Source organism: Drosophila erecta, unplaced genomic scaffold (genome assembly GCF_003286155.1).
Source record: "Drosophila erecta strain 14021-0224.00,06,07 unplaced genomic scaffold, DereRS2 tig00000000-arrow-pilon, whole genome shotgun sequence".
Taxonomy (NCBI): Eukaryota; Metazoa; Arthropoda; class Insecta; order Diptera; family Drosophilidae; genus Drosophila; species Drosophila erecta.
In genome coordinates this window covers 24702503-24719543 of record NW_020825194.1, presented here as the reverse complement: position 1 = coordinate 24719543, position 17041 = coordinate 24702503, and the positions used below count along the sequence as shown (strand labels likewise).

Sequence of the window (17041 nt, the reverse complement as noted above, 5' to 3'; positions counted from 1 at the left end):
CCAGTTGAGGAAGTCCCAGGATGACTTCTGTATAGTTTTGCAGGCAATTAATTTCAGCCCTGGCTCCGAGCATTATTCTCGTCGAGGCCGACATATTTTAATTTGATGAAGACCTAATAGGGTTTCGAGCATATGTTCACAGCAAACTTGTGAAAGGGAAAAACTTTCAATGCAAATGAGTTGGCATATGGCTCAGCCAGCACGACAACTATGGCGTTTCGGATGAGGATTCCTACAACCCGAAGACTCCATCGCAATGAGTTCTAAGTAATCCGCCGGAATTCGGTCGAAACCATTCGGTGGAACACCGCCCCACATTCCACTGAGTCATCAGGTTAATTCATTTGAGTTGTAAGCAAATTTTGCACAAATGAAATGCACAAACTTTTGCCATTGACAGACACACACGCCAACCAAGAGTAATAAATTTCCAAAGTGTTTATGTAAACGACCCGATTGCTGTGCAGAAACAGAAAATGAAAGCCGTCCTCTGGCTGCACTTTGTCACCAGGCATGCGGAACATAATGCCGATTTTTTCGCCTGGAAAATGGCAGGGCGATAATAAATCTTCCGCTTGGTACAAATCACAGCAATTCCATTATATACACATTTAATGATGTTGCCAGCCAAAGCCGCCAAATCCGGATCCAAATCCAAAGCAACGAGCCAGAGACAATTACTTGCAGCCCGCGAGCATTTCTACGACTTTTGCAGAGAGAAAAAAGTTTGCCTATTTCAATTTCAAATACGAAGTAATCCCTCGGGGATTAAAAAACTGGAACTGGAACCTAGGCTGATGGCAGCCATAGAAATGTATGCAAAATACATAGACAAGCTAAAGTGGCAATAAATTGCACATTGCTAAACTTGAATAAACTTTCATTAACTTTATATTAAGTGTAAATGCTCTGCTCAAAGTATTCACTACGTTTTTTTGAGTGTCAATGGTGCAAATGGCTCCTCGTGTCCTCAGTGAGTGCAGCAACATGGCCAAGTTGTTAAAATAATCACAAGAAATGGCCGACCAGTTCGCAAATTTTCCCCTGGGCAGAATAGGAGAAGAGTGCGGGGTGGCTTTTCCGAGGCAAAGACAAAGTTGCAGTGCCGCCCTGCTATTGCGATTATTTTTAATTAGCAAAATTTCTTTATGCATTGACAGTGGCAGAAGGGTAACAGCAAAGTCTTTCATTAATTAGAGCCACTCGCAAAGTATGCAGCTTTTGTTGTCTTCATAATCCTGCAACACTGAAGAGGCGAAAATAGGGAGCCACACCCACATGTGGGCACTAAACTTTCACACCTGCCAAGCCTCAACGTCGTCTCCTCTGCTTTATACCTGCCCATAAATCTGCCACGAAATAGAACAGCCGGCAAAAAGGGAAAATGGACGGCGACAGTTTTCCCTCGGGAAAAATATTTCCGCTGAAGCTCTGCTTATTAGCTTTGACATTCGAGTGCGATGCACTCTGGCCGAAAGGTGTTTCGCTTGATGTTTAGCAATCTACTTTTTATCATCCGCATATACATCATTTTTTAGGGGCCGCATAAAACATAACGCAGGGCATAATTTATTACTCGCTCCCATGCAATTTTAAAGTTTCTGCCAGGGTAATTTTATAATAGCAGCTCGCAGCAGAGCATGGGGAAAATGTCGTGAAAATTTGCGAGTGAAGGAAAGTTGTAATACATAGTTTGCTTTATTAAAAAAGCAACAAATTATTTGTTGTTTTTACCTAATTTGTTTTCAATAGTTAGCTTAGTTTCAATAGTTACTCGAAACATATATTTATACCGGAATCGGTATGATTATATTAAAATAATAGGAATCACTGGGCGAGTATCTCGGGAAGTTAAGAGCTTAGAATTTAAAAGACACTCTAACGGCCAAAAACCGCCCAAAACGCCAAAAAAAAAGATCATAATGCATCTGAATAAAAGTTCATTTTAATGAAATGTAGATAATGTCAGACACGGTACTAAAAAATCTGGAGAACGACTTTTTTGTCGATAACCAGGTATCCTAAGCTTATAACTTCAAGCGCTTATCTCTTGGCCACTTTGTCAGCAATATTTTGGGAATATGTCGTATGGAAATGCATAGTTGCCTCAAAGTTTCCGGATAAAAGTATCGTGTCTGCTGACCCAATGAGACAAGTTATGCCCGGCTTTCAAGCCCAGCTGGAATTTGTCCTGCCCGCACGGCATAACCCAAGGCAAGGCTGGCTGCAGCCAGCTAACCAAAAAATATCGTAAAACTTTTCAGCTTTTCCAATTCACTAGTTGGTCGAGAATGCGGGCCGCAGGAGATGGGAGTTACGACCATATCAAAATGTCTCGCTCACGTTGCGTTGTTGACCGCATCACGCTCCAGAGCATAAAGCAATTACAGCGCCGTGCATTGAATCCTGCCGCTCCTTCAGATACTCGAGTCCTGCTGCACGCACCTCCCGACGGCACTTTGATTTATGAAATTTTCCGAGCATCAGCCCCGCTTTTGCGCCCGCCAATGTAGCCATCCTTGTGGTCCGGGACTGGGTTTGGGTTTGGGCCTGGGTTCAGGGGGAGCAGATTTGATTTCCAGTCAGTCATTGACTTGACTTTGCTTGACTTTGCTAACCAACTTTTTGACGCCATTGGCATGTATGGCTGCACGGCGGAAAACTAAAAATGAGCTTAGGGTATTCAGAGGGCTTTTTTTATATATCCTTACCCATCACTACACAGCCTATAGAGTTATACAAGAAACTATTAAACAAATCCCCCAATAAAAACTCACACATAAATCGATGATTACGTTAATTATGAACTTTAGCATTTTTCTAATAGTAGTGTGCTTCAGTTATAAGATTTGCGGAGTTAAATAAAGTGTTTAGTATATATGAAAAATAGAATGTAATTCACTATATACGGAATGATGAAGCTGGTAGCTTCATTTAAGTAATCGAAGAAAGTAGAAAGTACCTTTTCTCCGAGTGGCCACCTGCAGTCGATTGAATAAGATCCAGTGCATGCCCCATTGCACTGCATCTTTTTGGGGGCACCGGAAAAGTTTCGGTTGCATTTGGCCGTTGTCTGTGCAACTCGGAAAAGTGGCTTAGACTGTCGACACAAAACTTCAGTCAGTGCCGGCTTAAGTCTTGTCGATTCCAATTTCGGTCTCTTTCTTCTGGGGCGAGAGTGTGTGCTACTGGTTTTCCTGTATATCGCACAAGTGACAATAAAGTTTTTAGTTTTGGCTGAGAGTGCGTGACGAGTTTTTGCCATTAGCCAGAGTCGGGAAAACTTTTTGGTTTATAGAGAGAGAGAGAGCGGGGAGCGCTGCCTGTTAATGAGACCATAATGAGCCTTGCTGTGGAACTTGCATAAAATAATGGCCAGTCTCATAAACAAATCGAAAAGCAGAGAACTCCCATCCGGAGGGCCAATTTTAGAGGATTTATTTTGGCCACCTTGGTAGTTGTGGGGGAATTGCCTTTCGCATTTCCGCCACTAATCACAAGTGCCCAATCATCTTTATTGCTCGACTGGAGCCCAAATAGCGCCTGTCGAAGCCGAACAAGGATACTGAATACAAGGATACAAGGACACGGATTTGAGGCTTGTGGACCTCTCAAATTGCTGCCGTCAAAGCCGCTGAAATTCGTTTGCGGGCGAATTTCACTTGCGATTGTTCGCAAAAGCGCTGGGGTCTTCACGTTGATTTGGGAGGGAGGGGAGGTGGTTTAGCCGGGGCAACCATCGGTGAAATTCGCGTGAAATCCGCAGCACACACACTCGAAGCCAAAGACAAGCAGCTCCGCTTGAGGTGCAAACCTGCCGGGATAAACAAGAAATACGTTGCGTTTCGCCAAGGAGAAGGAAAAACTGAAACAGCTTTCCGCGGAAAAACAGGGGAAAGCCTTGCCCAGGGGAAAAGCAAAAACCCTAACCCACAGAAATAACCAGCAAATCGAATCCACAAAAAATGCTAATTTTATTTCGCCTTCTGTGCGTCGGTGGGTGGTCCGCAATGCACAATGTTGGCCAGCAAATTGGGCTAAACATGTCTATCTATGCGGCACGTACATTGGCATTATCTATAATCCATTAGACGCCCGGGCAGAATCAATTGCAGGCACTTGACACATGAATAAATAGCTTTTAAACTGACACCGAAATAAATTAAATAATAAAAACCTTAACAATGCCTCGGGATTTGTTTGCGCCAAAGTCGTAAAAACTCGAATGATTCCACTGCGGAACAAGGCATTTCACATTTGATTTCGACTCCCTCACAATTGGAATATTTTAAGCCTGGCCTTTAAGACCAAAAATACCGCCTAACGATCTGCATGTTTCTGCATTCATTTTACCGCAGGCTAAGCTCAACTAATTTCGTTTTTCTGTTCTCTGTGTTTTCCTTCCTGAAAAATACATACATATAAACTCCAAATTTCAGCAACAACCGTCTAGGCATCAGAATCCACTCGGAACAAGAAGCCGAAACTAGTTATGCATTTAGTTTAGCCAGCTTGGCATTCGGACATGCCAAAGCCAAATGCCAATTACCACGAAAGCGCCATTGAGTAAGCCATTCAAATGGAGGGCCAGCAACAGCTCCCCAATGAGACTGCGAGACTGCCGGGAATCCAGACCCAGATATCCCCAATGGGGCAGGGGCGAAAGGCGAGGGAAATTACTTAATGCGGTCATTAGTTCGGCGCATTTAGCCATCTAGATTCGACTGGGCGCGATGTCTACACTTCTCAATGCGACTGCACTGAAAAACATTTATTTACTAAGCCTCTGCCCAAGTGTTGTCTTCAGCATCGTGTACTAGAATATGAAGTTCCTCGCCTTTCTCTACTACATTATTAGTAGTTCTCATAAAAATGAAAGCTCTATATTTATCAAAAAACCAATCTGGATATGTTTTTCGTTGGAAGAATGATCAAAATAACGTAAGAGTGCAAAAAATGCCTAAAAAATAGTTTTCAAACAGAAATTCAATATCATTTTTGAACTTCACAATGAAATATGGCTCTTTATTTTCCACTGCACCTACCACTTTTATGCACGTCTTTCAAGTGAGAGCGCAAATTTGCTCCAAATAAAAGGGACCTTAATTGAAGTGAGGAGCAATTTTTAGTTAGATGGATTATGAGTTGATGAAATTCTTTTAACGCCTACATTCCACGTGTCAGTTGCTGGGTATCCGCTTACACTTAAAACCTCAAATTCCGGGGGTCCAAGAGGGAAACCCATAGACCGTGGCCCAACAAACTGGGAGCTTACGAAGGACAATCCAACAGATTACCAACCTGAAAGTTTGGACTGGGAGAATGGGTCTCCGGTAAGCACGAGTCCGCGAACAAATGCGCGAATGATAAAAACTAAACATGTCCGTGGGTCGGAGTTTTGTTTTCCGTCCCCGAAAAATCCCCCTAATGGTGGATGCCATCATGAGCGTGCCTGGAGCTCAATTTAAGCATTTACGACGGCCGTCTAAAGTGTAAGCGTCTGTGGCAATGAAATTAATTCCTTGAATAGAAACGACTCATTACATTGAGTCAAAAATAAGAATCTTGTTATTGTGGAATACGAGCTTAAATTTGCGGATACAAGTTTACTCCCAAAAAGTGGTAAGCCAAATTTTTAAAAAACCACGTCCAAGTGCAACTGTTAGGCTTTTGAATCAGCATTCTCAAAACTTGCCAATACGTCATATCGCCGTGGTACGAAATGTGTTATACACTTCTCGCCATAATAAGTTCGCCATAAGTTCTTCTTCTATAACGGTTCATACGCTTGGTGCTATAAATTATGTCCGAATTCGTGTCCTATAAAAAGGCTTATGCTATTTAACAGTGCTATACAAATTAAAAAAGGAGCTACTTTGTTATACAGGGCGAATCCGGGCTACGTACCATTTAAAAACCACCCCATGTTAAAACAGCTTTTATGCACTACAGGGTACAAAAATAAAAGCATTTCATTTTCTATTAAACTATAACAGCTCGGACTTAAAAAAATATTCCGTGGCAAATAAAAAGTATACACATTTTAATCAAAACTCTTCTCGTTTTTCACTTGCAACTTAACCAAAGACCTAGTATATGATAGTCATCAACAAGTTCTTATTGTCCCTGACTCGATACAGTACTTCCGGAAAATGTAACAATTTAAAGTAGGAAGTAAGTATACTAAAGTACTTACGGAAAATGTAACAATTTTATGTAGGAAGTAAGTATACTTTAGTACTTCCGGAAAATGTAACAATTTAAAGTAGGAAGTAAGTATACTAAAGTACTTTCGTAAAATGTAACAATTTTATGTAGGAAGTAAGTATACCAAAGTACTTCCGGAAAATGTAACAGTTTAAAGTAGGAAGTAAGTATACTAAAGTACTTTCGTAAAATGTAACAATTTTATGTAGGAAGTAAGTATACTATAGTACTTCCGGAAAATGTAACAGTTTAAAGTAGGAAGTAAGTATACTAAAGTACTTTCGTAAAATGTAACAATTTTATGTAGGAAGTAAGTATACCAAAGTAAGTATACTAAAGTTAACAATTTACATATGTACATACATATTACATATTTCTTGTAAGTCTAATTTTCCAAAATGTAATATACTTTTCAAAATGTCATATACAGATTAAAACTGAACATTTTACCAATACCGTTATGCAAGAAGTATGTTAGAAGAAATGTAAGAAATAATTTGAAAAAATACGGCTAACTGTAAAATATCTTTACTAAAACAATACAATATAGCACAATGTAGGAAGTAAGGATAAGATAACAGGGAGCATTATTTATAATTGCCGTAAAAATGTATTTTTAAAAATCAAACTAGTGATTACTGAACTTTATAGTAAATCTACTGTATCATAAAAGTATTCAGAATAACTCGCGCCGTATTGTAAGAAGTACATTTAAATGTATCGTAAGAATACAAATAAATTGCGTACTGCATGGATGGATAGTTAATTTAGTTTTTACTTTTTGTTGTGCAATGGCTACAAGCGAAGATTGCTGATCGGATCATGTAAATGCTAGCTTTGTCAATGCAAAACGCTCTATTTGACAAAACTTTGGTTGACGAACCCCGCATTCCGTGTGTTTGCTGTGAGCACGGCCGTAGGACTGGGTATACTATAAACGGGATACAGTGGAGCAAACTCATTGGTCCCGAATGCATGGAGCTCTTCTTCGTTGATATTGCCCCGTTGAGTGTGCCGGGATTCCTCATAATTGGGGAGCCCTGTAAAATAGAGGAAGTGGCTTTTTAAGTAAACACTAAAAATTGTATACATCACGGCTTACTTAGAAAAGTAACCTTATGTAGCCTTAAGAACCTATGCAAACTTTGTATCTATTTATATATTATATATCTATATATATGTATCTATAAACACTTCCTGGACCGTGCATTGTAATAATAAATGACATTTTATGCTCGAGTTTGAAATGTAGAAATATTTGTTTATTTGGCAATGAGCATTTGCACCTTTTCTGTAATTGAATTGCACGCTTCTTTTCCTCAGTATATTATATTAGCCCTAGTAAGCGAATTCCACATTATTTATAAGTTTGTTAGCCACTTCATCATTACCTAATAATTGTACTTCAAACCTGCGTTTGGCATTTGTTTTGAAAGTTTGTATAGGCTACAAAAGTCTACAAAGCCCACATAAACTGCGTGCTTCGTTCGTTAAAGAATTTGATAAGATTGCAGTCAATCATAACAAGTTCATTGGCACGTAGACTGCGAACTCATGATCTCACCTGAATCAGCTGCACTTGGACTCAGATCACTAGGCAAGCTCCCAAGTGCGGTCACCATGGGTAGCTCGTCGGAAGGACTCCTTCCGGACTCCGGTCCTTCGTAGTGGGCACTCCGCCGGGGAGGTTGTTGAACCACTATGCCCGAAGCCGCCAAGGGAATGGTGCCAATAGTAACCGGCATGACCATCAGCTGTTGTTCACGTAGACTCTTTACTAACGCCTCCACCTCCAGCTGGTAGGCGATCTGGATGAGGTTGCTCAGCTCCACGCAGGTGGGCGGCGTTGAGGGAACGGGCAAGTCGATGGTCTGGGAGCGGTTGCACTGCTTCAGCACCGACTCCCCCTTAGCTCGCGATATTATTATTCGCTCCACCCGAGAGTGTTCAGGACTAACGCTGTAGTATCTCACCAGCATCACCAGGCAGAGTCGCAGCTCGGAGACAGCTACGGCAGTGTTGTTGACTACCACCGTGGTCACGGGAATCTTCTGGCCAGGAACGTAGGCCGCTTGCGGGAGGTGCACCTCCAGTTTTAGGGGATCCGTCTTGCAGGGACCACAGCAGAAGGTGCGGTAACCCTCGCTGTGGGCAGCGGACTGTGACGAAAGAACCGGTATGATTCATTGAATTATTGTTATCTTAGTATCCACAAACAACAAACCAATATAATTATGGTTCATTAAAATTAACTAAAATGTTTGAACCACCTGAAGCTATTGAATACTAACCCTTAGCTGGGGAGTATCGAAATTGGGATCCAGCATCTTGAGAACCGTGAAGCCCTTGGTGTAGGCCTGATCGAACTTCCACGGTCGGATTAGCAGGACCTTCACTATGTAGCGGATGCATCCATGGCGACCCTCAAAGGATGAAGGACATTGATAGGGCAGCTGGCAGGCGAAGTTATAGTTGTGCACCCCAGCCTGAATGGTGAGTCTGTTGTTGTCTTTTCGGAGATATAATTGCTTAAAGTGCAAACATCTTTGAGGCTGCTACTCACTTTGCTCGGAACCCAACAGATAAGTGTTTGATGATAGATAATCCTCACGGCCCACGTAGAGCTTTGTCGAGCCCAGACTCTTCTCGCTCCACTTAGTTATGGAATACCCGACCACCTTGAGCAGCACAGCTGGGATTTAAGAGGAGGTAAAGAACAGATTAAGTTACGATATTAGCGTTATCATGCGTCTATATAATCAGTTAATAAAGTTAAAAGTGCGAAATATTATTAATCCAATGCTAATCTTTACTGAACTGTTATAAATACTTGAGGCCAGTTTATTATGGCCAGTAATAACAAAATACTCCTTATATCATTAAACCTGGTACTCGTAGAGTAAAAGGAAATTATGAAGTATGAAAAGTATGTAGCGTTTCCGACCATGTATATTCTGGATCACGATCAATAGCCGAGTCGATCTAGATATGTCTGTCCGTATGAACTTCAAGATTTTAGGAACTTTAAAGGCTATATACATACATAGTTGAGACTAAGCATGCGGATTTCAAAAACAGGCGCAGCGCAAGTTTCTTTCCTGATGCCCACTCTAAAGCACACAAACCGCCCAAAACTGTCATTCATTTTCTTAAAGTCTTATACATTTGTATCGATCTGGCAAGAATGCTTTTTCTTTTCTTTTAATATGCCAAAAAGAATTTCGCAATCCCGAGCAACGGGTATCTGATAGACGAGACGTTCGACTAAAGCGTTCTCTCTGGTTTTTAATATAATTTTGCCGTGCGCCTAACCCCCATAATCTCTTTATTAAAATAATACCGAAGCAAAGCCACTTTGGAGTGTTATCAATCAACGGCATACATTCCGCGTCGAAGAATGTCCGCTAAAATCAGTGTCGTCATAAAAATATAGAACTTCTACATATACCCTGGCACATATCGTTATCGAGCAAGTATTTATAATACTGCCGCAAGGTAGAGCTAAGTTTAGGCAGTTACCCGAACTTCTGGGATTTATTTTCAATGTTATTTCGACTATGGTTAGTACCTTGAACCTCCTTGGACCTGTCACATTTGAGGGTAGCGCACCCCTTTACTAGCTGACCGGCGTAGAAAGTACCATGTCTGTTATTATCAAAGCTGATCTCACACGTAACGACCATTTTGCAGAGATTAAATGTCCGCGCGCGAAAAAGCTAAAACCGATGTTCTGGGGCAACTCACTTCGACTAGTTTAAGTACAAAACTTCTGGACTTGCGGTGCGACCGCGTCGTTAGATAAGCGATAAGAACCATAACTTGGACCCGACGTCGTACTCGGATTTCTCCGGGAACGCTATGGAATCGCTGCGGAGTCCAAACTGTATAAGAGTCGATAAAAAGTCGAGCAATCACTTCGGGTTTTCGGTCTGTTATCTGGGTTGGTGGAGAGGCCTTGGCCCTGGAGAAGTTAGTGCCAGCATTCATGCATCATGGTCGAGTGGTTTTTAGGGGTAAGAACAGGGTATCGTTGGAAAATCTCCGCCTGTACCAGTCTGGGAATTGTGATAATAGTGTTTATTATAAAGTATAAGCTTGTGGAACCTTTGTCTTGTGTATAAATGCTATTTCGCCTTACATTTCTAATATTTCTAATATTTGTTTGCATCATGATAGAGTGTTTTTTAGGGGTACGAAAAGCGTATCGTTTGAAAATCTCTGCCTTGTACCAGGGAATTTTGATAATAGTGTTTATTATAAAGTATAAGCTTGTGGAACCTTTGTCTTGTGTATAAATGCTATTTCGCCCATATATTTCTAACATTTCTTATACTTGTTTGCATCATGATCGAGTGGTTTTTAGGGGTAAGAAAAGCGTATCGTTGGATAATCTCCGCCAGTCTGGGAATTGTGATAATAGTGTTTATTATAAAGTTCTAGGTGGAACCTTTGCCTTGTGTATAAATGCTATTTCGGCCTTACATTTCTAATATTTCTAATATTTGTTTCGCATTCATAGCCAGGTTCCCTTGTCTTTGTCCACATCCATGGCCGGATTGACAAAGGCCCTCTCCGCCATATAGTTCTGTGTGTAATCCGTGGGCGGCGGAGCTGAGGGACTGGGTATGTCGAAGACCGGGTAGAGTGGCTTGTAGGCACCGCCATCCAAACTGAGCGTATTGGGCGGTACTGGTTCCGGGTCGTCCAAGTCGTCTGACTTAATTGCAGCGGGGCTGCGCATGTGAAGAGCCTCCTGATAGTTGGGAGGAGCTAGAAGGCACAAGTATAACACGTAAAATTGCACTGAAATTTGTTTTCAATTCTAGTAAGCTTACGAATGGATTCGTCGACAGCCCAGGGACTCGCAGAATTAGCAGCTGGAGCAGTGGCTACTTGTGGAACAGTCACTGCATTAACATCCAGCTGGAGGAGCAAACCCCGAGGCTGAATTGGTGCGTGTTGCGACAGAGGAACACTGCCAATGGTCACAGGAATGCTGACGACCTCGTTGTTGTGGCAGCCCTTGACCTTGGCCTCCAGCTCCACTTGGTAGGCGATCTGGATGATGCCGCACAGGTTGAAGCAGGTGGGTGGGGTGGCCGGCACCCTGATCTCATAGCTGAATAGCTTCTTGCAGTTCCTTTGCACGGCGTCCCCTTTGAAAGTGTTTACCACCAACCTTTCGGACGTGGTATTGGGCAACGAAGGAGGCTTGCTGTGGTAGGTCACCAGCATCACGAAACTTATGAGGAGCTGCTCCACCGGGATGTGGCTATCGTTCGTGACCAGTACGCTGAGGGGCACATTCTGGCCAGGCACAAACCCAGTCTGTGGAACGGTCAGTTGGAGGGCCAAGGGATCTGACCGGCAGGGCCAGCAGCAGTACGTCTTCGAGGTCTCACTGTGGGCGGGTACCTAAATTAGTACTTGATTAGTTTAGTTTTTAACAGATTCACATTCAAGTTATATTTGCACCCTTAGCAGCGGACTGTCGAAGTTGAGGTCCATAACTTTGAGCACCGTAAAGCAACGTGTGTAGCTCTGGTCGAATTTCCAGGGCCTGACCAGAGTCACATTTGCCATGTACCGCACCCTACCGTGTGCTCCCTCGAAGGACGAAGGACATTCGGTGGGAATTAGGCACACGAAGTTGTAGGTGTGAATGCCCGCCTCAATGGACACTTGGCCTGCAGATAGGAATAGCAATTAGGTGTACTTTCGTGCCGAAATGGGGCTTTACGGACTGCTCAGATTGGATCCCACCAAGAAAGTTTTGGACGCTATGTAATCCTCGCGGCCGTAGAATGTGCGACGTCTTCTCCTCCGGTTTCTGGTCACCCTTTCAATCCATCGCGTCTCTGCGTATCCGGTTATATTCAAGGTGATGGCTGCAAGGAAAAGCATTTATTGAAAGCACGAGGTACTTCTCAAAATTGAATTTCACCTCATTGTAGCGCAACATGGGGTTTTGATTTGTGGAAAAGCCAAATATGTAGCCACCCCTATTTAATATCATTTAATGCGAAACGTATTGATTATTTAAAAATAATTTAATCTTATCGAGTGCAAATATTTATCGTTGATGCGTTTGTGTACGTTCACCGAACACCTTTGTGAAAACATTAGATTTCGCACGTGTGGTTCTCTGCTCACTATAAATACTATGAGTCACTGCACTTGATCTTCATTTCAAAACGTTGAACCGCGCTTCTAAAATGGCCGATAAGATAAGAATGACTCATGCCAAGTTGCCAAATGCTAAAGGTATCTCAAGTGAACTCCCTCACCTTTTACCAACTTCATCTTGTCCAGTTTCAACGTAACTCTGCCAGTTAGAACCTGGCCCCCAAAGTAGGTGCCATGGGGATTGTTATCGAAATCAATTTCACAGGTAACAGCCATAATTGTAATTGTAACCGCAATTGCGTATTTATGGGCCGATCCTACTCTGATGCCAGTGCAAACACGACTGATTCGATTTTAATGCCAATGTTCAGTTATTTACTCCCCAACTTCCGAGAAAACACGACAGACTGGAATGGACAACTTTTCGCGACGATAACACCCACAAGCCCACTGGGTGCCAGAAGTCGACTGAGAATGAAACAAACATTGCGGTGGTTCTATATTGGTAGCGATGGCCAGGAAAACTTTATCTTATCGCTGTCACAATTTTGAATTATACAGTTGCCAAACGCAGTCGCGCAGCACAGCGCTCATATCTCTGGAAAAGCTCAAGGACTTCTTGACTAGCAGGCATGGGAAGGGATGTCCAATAGTGCTCAAACACGGAACAGTTTCCTCGATCGCCATCATTTTGTCCCCTCCTTGTCCAAAGCCGCTTCCCCGCTCTTTTCCACAGTTGGAGTGGACAAATCGAAGACAGGATACAACGGCTTGTAAGCCTTCTCCTCCAGATTTCCCGGTTCCGACTGCTTCTCAGAGCCACTGTGAGTATGCATGGCCTCGGCGTAGCTCGGTGGCGCTATAAAAATCGCAGGGTTACATAATGGGTATGGCCTTTCTATAATAAGGAAACTTACGCAACGTGGATCCCTCCAACCAGGGATATGGGGGAGCCGCTGGAGCAGCAGCTCCCTCTCCCTCAATCAAAGTCAAAGCTCTTTGTTCTGGAAGCACTGGCCCGGAGCTCTGTGGTGGCGATATGGGAACACCACAAATAGTCACCGGCATTATCAGAGTTCCGTTGATATGCATGCCCTTGACCTTGGCCACAACCTCGATCTGGTATCCGATCTTAATAATGCGGCACAGATGGAAGCATGAAGGCGGAGTAGAGGGTATCAGCAGTTGGAAGTCGTATATTTTCCGAGAGTTCCTCAAAACCCCATCTGCCTTCAGCTTGGTCACGGACTTGCGCTCACACTTGGAACCTGAACCCAAATCACTGTGGTAAGTGATCATCATCGATAGAGCGACCTTCACTTCATACACCCGAAGCTTGCTTTCGTTACCAACCAAAACATTTACGGGTACCGTTTGCCCCGGCACAAAGCCAGTCTGCGGCAAATTCAGTTCCAGCGTTAGAGGATCCGAGCGGAAGGGCCAGAAGCCGAAGGTTTTCTCGCTCTTGGCCTGCACGGGAACCTTAAAGGGGATTACATTATTTTAGCAATATATTACAAATACTGTTTTCAAGTTTTCTTTTTCTGTGCGCTTTGAAAGGCATTTTATATTTACCTGGGAAACAGAGTTATAGGTATTTATGTCCATGACTTGAATTACTGTGAAAGCTCTTGAAAAAACGCTGTCGTACTTCCAGGGCTGAATGATACTGACGTCCACCATATAACGTATACGCCCATGGGTACCCTCGAACGACGAGGGACAGTTGGTGGGTATTTGACAAGCAAAATTGTAGGACCTGGTTCCCGGCTCCAACGGCATTTCTTTCGCGAGTGCATGTAATGAATTACGAATAACGAATGTCGATAATTAACTACCACTTATCATCTTACCAGTGCTTATTTCGGAACCCAAGAGATAGAATTTACTGGAAAGGTATTTCTCAAATCCATTGTACGATTCCGAAGTGGACTTGTTGTTTGAGTCAGTCTTGCTTTCAGTCCAATGGGTCTCTGCGAAGCCTTTTAGCTTAAGTCGAATTGCTAAGTATGAAAAATATTAAAGGAATTATATGACAACCCGCAATCAGAAATGAGCACTTACCTCTGATTTGAATCAACTTATCCGTGCTCAGGGTCACTTGACCAGCAACCGTTTGGCCCGCGTAAAAAACACCTTCCGTATTATTGTGAAACAGAATTTGGCAAATTATTCCCATGATTTCCTTTATAGTTGGCCCCACCGCCAGTTTTATATCAATTTATGGCTGTTGTCAATTGTTCAGATGGTTTCCCTTCAATGGTCGCAATCAAACTGAACAAAAAAGTTTCTTCCTGACTGTGTTGTGCTCCGATACCTTTAGGTTTATTTATCTTATCAATACACTTATAAATCCATTTATTGGTGAACCGAAAAACCCCCTCAAATTCATATAACAAATGGATGATTCGTAAGCAGCTAACATGTGAGATTTATCAGGGCCAACAGAGAAAGCAGCTGATAGTAATAATTCTGGTTTAAAAACAAATGCCCCCAAATGAGTTGGAAGTATCGCATCTGGGGAAAGCTCGCATCACTCTTTTAAAAATATATTTATTCATCGATATCGCACAACTCGGCAAAAATATATGATAATGAGGTCTTGCTATTGTCATGATTGTTGTATTTCGATTACTTATTAGTTATTTACACAGTGGGAATATTCATTTTCGATCCTTTCAAAGCCAAGTGCTTTTTTCTACCTCGTCATTGGCATAGCCTCCATCAGTCTTGAGTTCATTTGTTCTCAAAGTCATTTCGTCCACTTGATTTGACAAATCAAAGACTCCGTACAAGGGTGAAAACACAATCGCGTCAGTTTTCCTCACTTCTGACCCCTTGACGCTTCTTTTCTGAGACTTTTTCTTGGATTTCGAGAACTTCTGCGAATCCGGGGAGATGTGTTTGGCCTCGGAATAGGTTGGCTGAGCTAAAATAATTCATTGATTTCTTTATTTGTAATCTTTAAATGACATTAAATATTACATCAATATACTTACCAATGGAAGGATCCGCAGCCCAAGGATTGGGGGTCCCAAGTGGCTCTCCAAGCTGCTCGATGCCAATTAAAATCAGAGCCCTGGCATCCAGCTGCTGGGGTGGCAGGACATCGCCCCAAGTCCTGGGCTCTTTTTGGAGTTGCTTCGTTAGCGGCACACTTCCTATAGTTATGGGCATGTGAAGGGACTGCCCGCCATGACAACCTTTGACCCTGGCCTCCGCCTCCACCTGATAGCCGATTTGAATGATGCTGCATAGATTGAAGCAGGTTGGCGGAGTTGGCGGCACCTTAAGATCGAAGGTCAGCTGCTTGCGGCATTTGGTCGGCACGCCGCCGCCTGTTTTCAGGACCATCTCGAAGCGATCCTTGTTGGTGTCCACGGACGGTGGTTGACTGTAGTAAATCACCACCATAGTCAACTTCACGGTTATGTCCTCCACGGCTACGCCACTGTCATTGGAGACAATCACCTCCACCGGCACGGTCTGTCCTGGCACAAAGCCACCTTGTGGAACAGAAAGTCGCATACTTAGTGGCGACGAGCGGCAGGGAAAACAGCAGAAAGTGCGCTGGGACTCCACCTGGCTGGGTACCTGAAGTTAATCACACTCAGCTTAAGCTAAGGCGAAGTTTTAAGGAAGGCGAGAAACTTACCCTCAGCATCAGACTTTCGGAGTTCAGGTCCATCACTTTGATTACAGTGAAGCATCGGTTAAAGTTCAGATCGAACTTCCAGGGGCGCACGAACCTCACGTTCACCAGATAACGTATACGACCCAGTGTCCCCTCGAAAGAGGAGGGACATGTGATGGGCAGCTGGCAGGCGAATCTGTACGTGCTGGTGCCGGGCTCAATAAGCACCTCTGCAATGGAGCTTTGATTTCATTATCTCTTGATTTATGGTGATTTATCATCTTCGAACGCACCTATGCTGGAACTAGTCCCGTGCAGATAAGCCCTAGAGGCCAAGTAGTCCACATGTCCATTGAATGATTCACCGTTCGACTGATCATCCGGATCGTGCTCGGTATCTGCCCAGTGGGTTTCGGCGTATCCCTTGATGTTAAGAATTACAGCTGAAGTAGAAATAGGCTTTTACTTAGAAAGCTTTTTTAGCCCTTGCAACTGGCACTTCACTTCTAATCACTTCTTTTCGCAGCCAAAGTTTGCTTCGAATAGAGATAAGGAGTAAAATGAATCAGCGCCTTACCTTTCACTGGCTTTTCCTTGTCAGTTTTAATGACCACCTGTCCCGAAACCAACTGGCCTGCATAAAAAATGCCCCGGGAATTATTGCAGAACTCAATCTCACAGATTACCATGGCTCGAATATATTTGTGTGTTAATCCGGGAGCTGTTTAACTTTTACCCTGTCTGTGTCGTGGCGCCCAGCAAACTGAAGTCATCCACTGGGTCTATTTTTATTTTATTTTTTTGCAGCATTTATTCGACCACATTTTATTTTATCTTATCACTGCGATAGGTATCTCGGTATTTAAACACAAATTTTTACCATTGTATCGAAGTATTTACATATGTAAGTGACAGCAATTGGAGAAGTACGAAATTGGCAGGGCGGGCCAGTTTTCCCAAGGCTGAGATAGCGATGACAAGGCGATGTAGCAATGTGGGACTAGAGGGCCATGTAGCCACTGATTTATCACATCGCTGTTTAATATATTTATGGAGTAAATTCGCTCAACTGTC

At 43.0% G+C, this 17041-nt stretch overlaps 4 protein-coding genes across 4 annotated transcripts; all 4 read right to left on the bottom strand.

Moving 5' to 3' along the window:
• Positions 1–6903: 6903 nt before the first annotated feature.
• LOC6553212 (arrestin domain-containing protein 17) lies at positions 6904–9956 on the bottom strand. The gene is made up of 5 exons (XM_001979178.3): positions 9776–9956; positions 8771–8899; positions 8499–8716; positions 7772–8366; positions 6904–7247 (listed from the first exon to the last, which is right to left on the bottom strand). The coding sequence occupies exons 1-5, from the start codon at positions 9888–9890 to the stop codon at positions 7063–7065; spliced, it is 1242 nt and encodes a 413-aa protein (XP_001979214.2). The 5' UTR covers positions 9891–9956; the 3' UTR covers positions 6904–7062.
• A 633-nt stretch (positions 9957–10589) lies between these two features.
• On the bottom strand, positions 10590–12845 carry LOC6553213 (arrestin domain-containing protein 17). Its single transcript, XM_001979179.3, has 5 exons — positions 12495–12845; positions 11952–12095; positions 11683–11894; positions 11043–11622; positions 10590–10977 (listed from the first exon to the last, which is right to left on the bottom strand). The coding sequence occupies exons 1-5, from the start codon at positions 12607–12609 to the stop codon at positions 10721–10723; spliced, it is 1308 nt and encodes a 435-aa protein (XP_001979215.1). The 5' UTR covers positions 12610–12845; the 3' UTR covers positions 10590–10720.
• LOC6553214 (arrestin domain-containing protein 2) lies at positions 12825–14605 on the bottom strand. Its single transcript, XM_001979180.3, has 5 exons — positions 14398–14605; positions 14187–14336; positions 13909–14117; positions 13251–13815; positions 12825–13192 (listed from the first exon to the last, which is right to left on the bottom strand). Exons 1-5 carry the CDS (start codon positions 14510–14512, stop codon positions 13020–13022), a joined length of 1212 nt encoding a protein of 403 aa, XP_001979216.1. The 5' UTR covers positions 14513–14605; the 3' UTR covers positions 12825–13019.
• A 335-nt stretch (positions 14606–14940) lies between these two features.
• Positions 14941–16742, bottom strand: LOC6553215 (arrestin domain-containing protein 3). Its single transcript, XM_001979181.3, has 5 exons — positions 16545–16742; positions 16261–16410; positions 15989–16197; positions 15333–15927; positions 14941–15262 (listed from the first exon to the last, which is right to left on the bottom strand). Exons 1-5 carry the CDS (start codon positions 16654–16656, stop codon positions 15012–15014), a joined length of 1317 nt encoding a protein of 438 aa, XP_001979217.1. The 5' UTR covers positions 16657–16742; the 3' UTR covers positions 14941–15011.
• Between the last annotated feature and the right edge of the window lie 299 nt (positions 16743–17041).

Excerpts from the sequence above, each read along its gene's own strand:
- LOC6553212 (XM_001979178.3), bottom strand. The coding sequence starts at position 9,890 with ATGGTCGTTACGTGTGAGATCAGCTTTGATAATAACAGACATGGTACT. Across the intron at positions 8,367-8,498 it reads TCGATACTCCCCAGCTAAGG|TCCGCTGCCCACAGCGAGGG; the intron begins GTTAGTATTCAA and ends CTTTCGTCACAG. Across the intron at positions 7,248-7,771 it reads TCCAAGTGCAGCTGATTCAG|GGCTCCCCAATTATGAGGAA; the intron begins GTGAGATCATGA and ends TCTATTTTACAG.
- LOC6553213 (XM_001979179.3), bottom strand. The coding sequence starts at position 12,609 with ATGGCTGTTACCTGTGAAATTGATTTCGATAACAATCCCCATGGCACC. Across the intron at positions 12,096-12,494 it reads CAAGATGAAGTTGGTAAAAG|CCATCACCTTGAATATAACC; the intron begins GTGAGGGAGTTC and ends TTTTCCTTGCAG. Across the intron at positions 11,623-11,682 it reads TCGACAGTCCGCTGCTAAGG|GTACCCGCCCACAGTGAGAC; the intron begins GTGCAAATATAA and ends GTACTAATTTAG.
- LOC6553214 (XM_001979180.3), bottom strand. The coding sequence starts at position 14,512 with ATGGGAATAATTTGCCAAATTCTGTTTCACAATAATACGGAAGGTGTT. Across the intron at positions 13,816-13,908 it reads CCTATAACTCTGTTTCCCAG|GTTCCCGTGCAGGCCAAGAG; the intron begins GTAAATATAAAA and ends ATCCCCTTTAAG. Across the intron at positions 13,193-13,250 it reads GTTGGAGGGATCCACGTTGC|CGCCACCGAGCTACGCCGAG; the intron begins GTAAGTTTCCTT and ends CGATTTTTATAG.
- LOC6553215 (XM_001979181.3), bottom strand. The coding sequence starts at position 16,656 with ATGGTAATCTGTGAGATTGAGTTCTGCAATAATTCCCGGGGCATTTTT. Across the intron at positions 16,198-16,260 it reads CGGGACTAGTTCCAGCATAG|AGGTGCTTATTGAGCCCGGC; the intron begins GTGCGTTCGAAG and ends GCTCCATTGCAG. Across the intron at positions 15,263-15,332 it reads GGCTGCGGATCCTTCCATTG|CTCAGCCAACCTATTCCGAG; the intron begins GTAAGTATATTG and ends GAATTATTTTAG.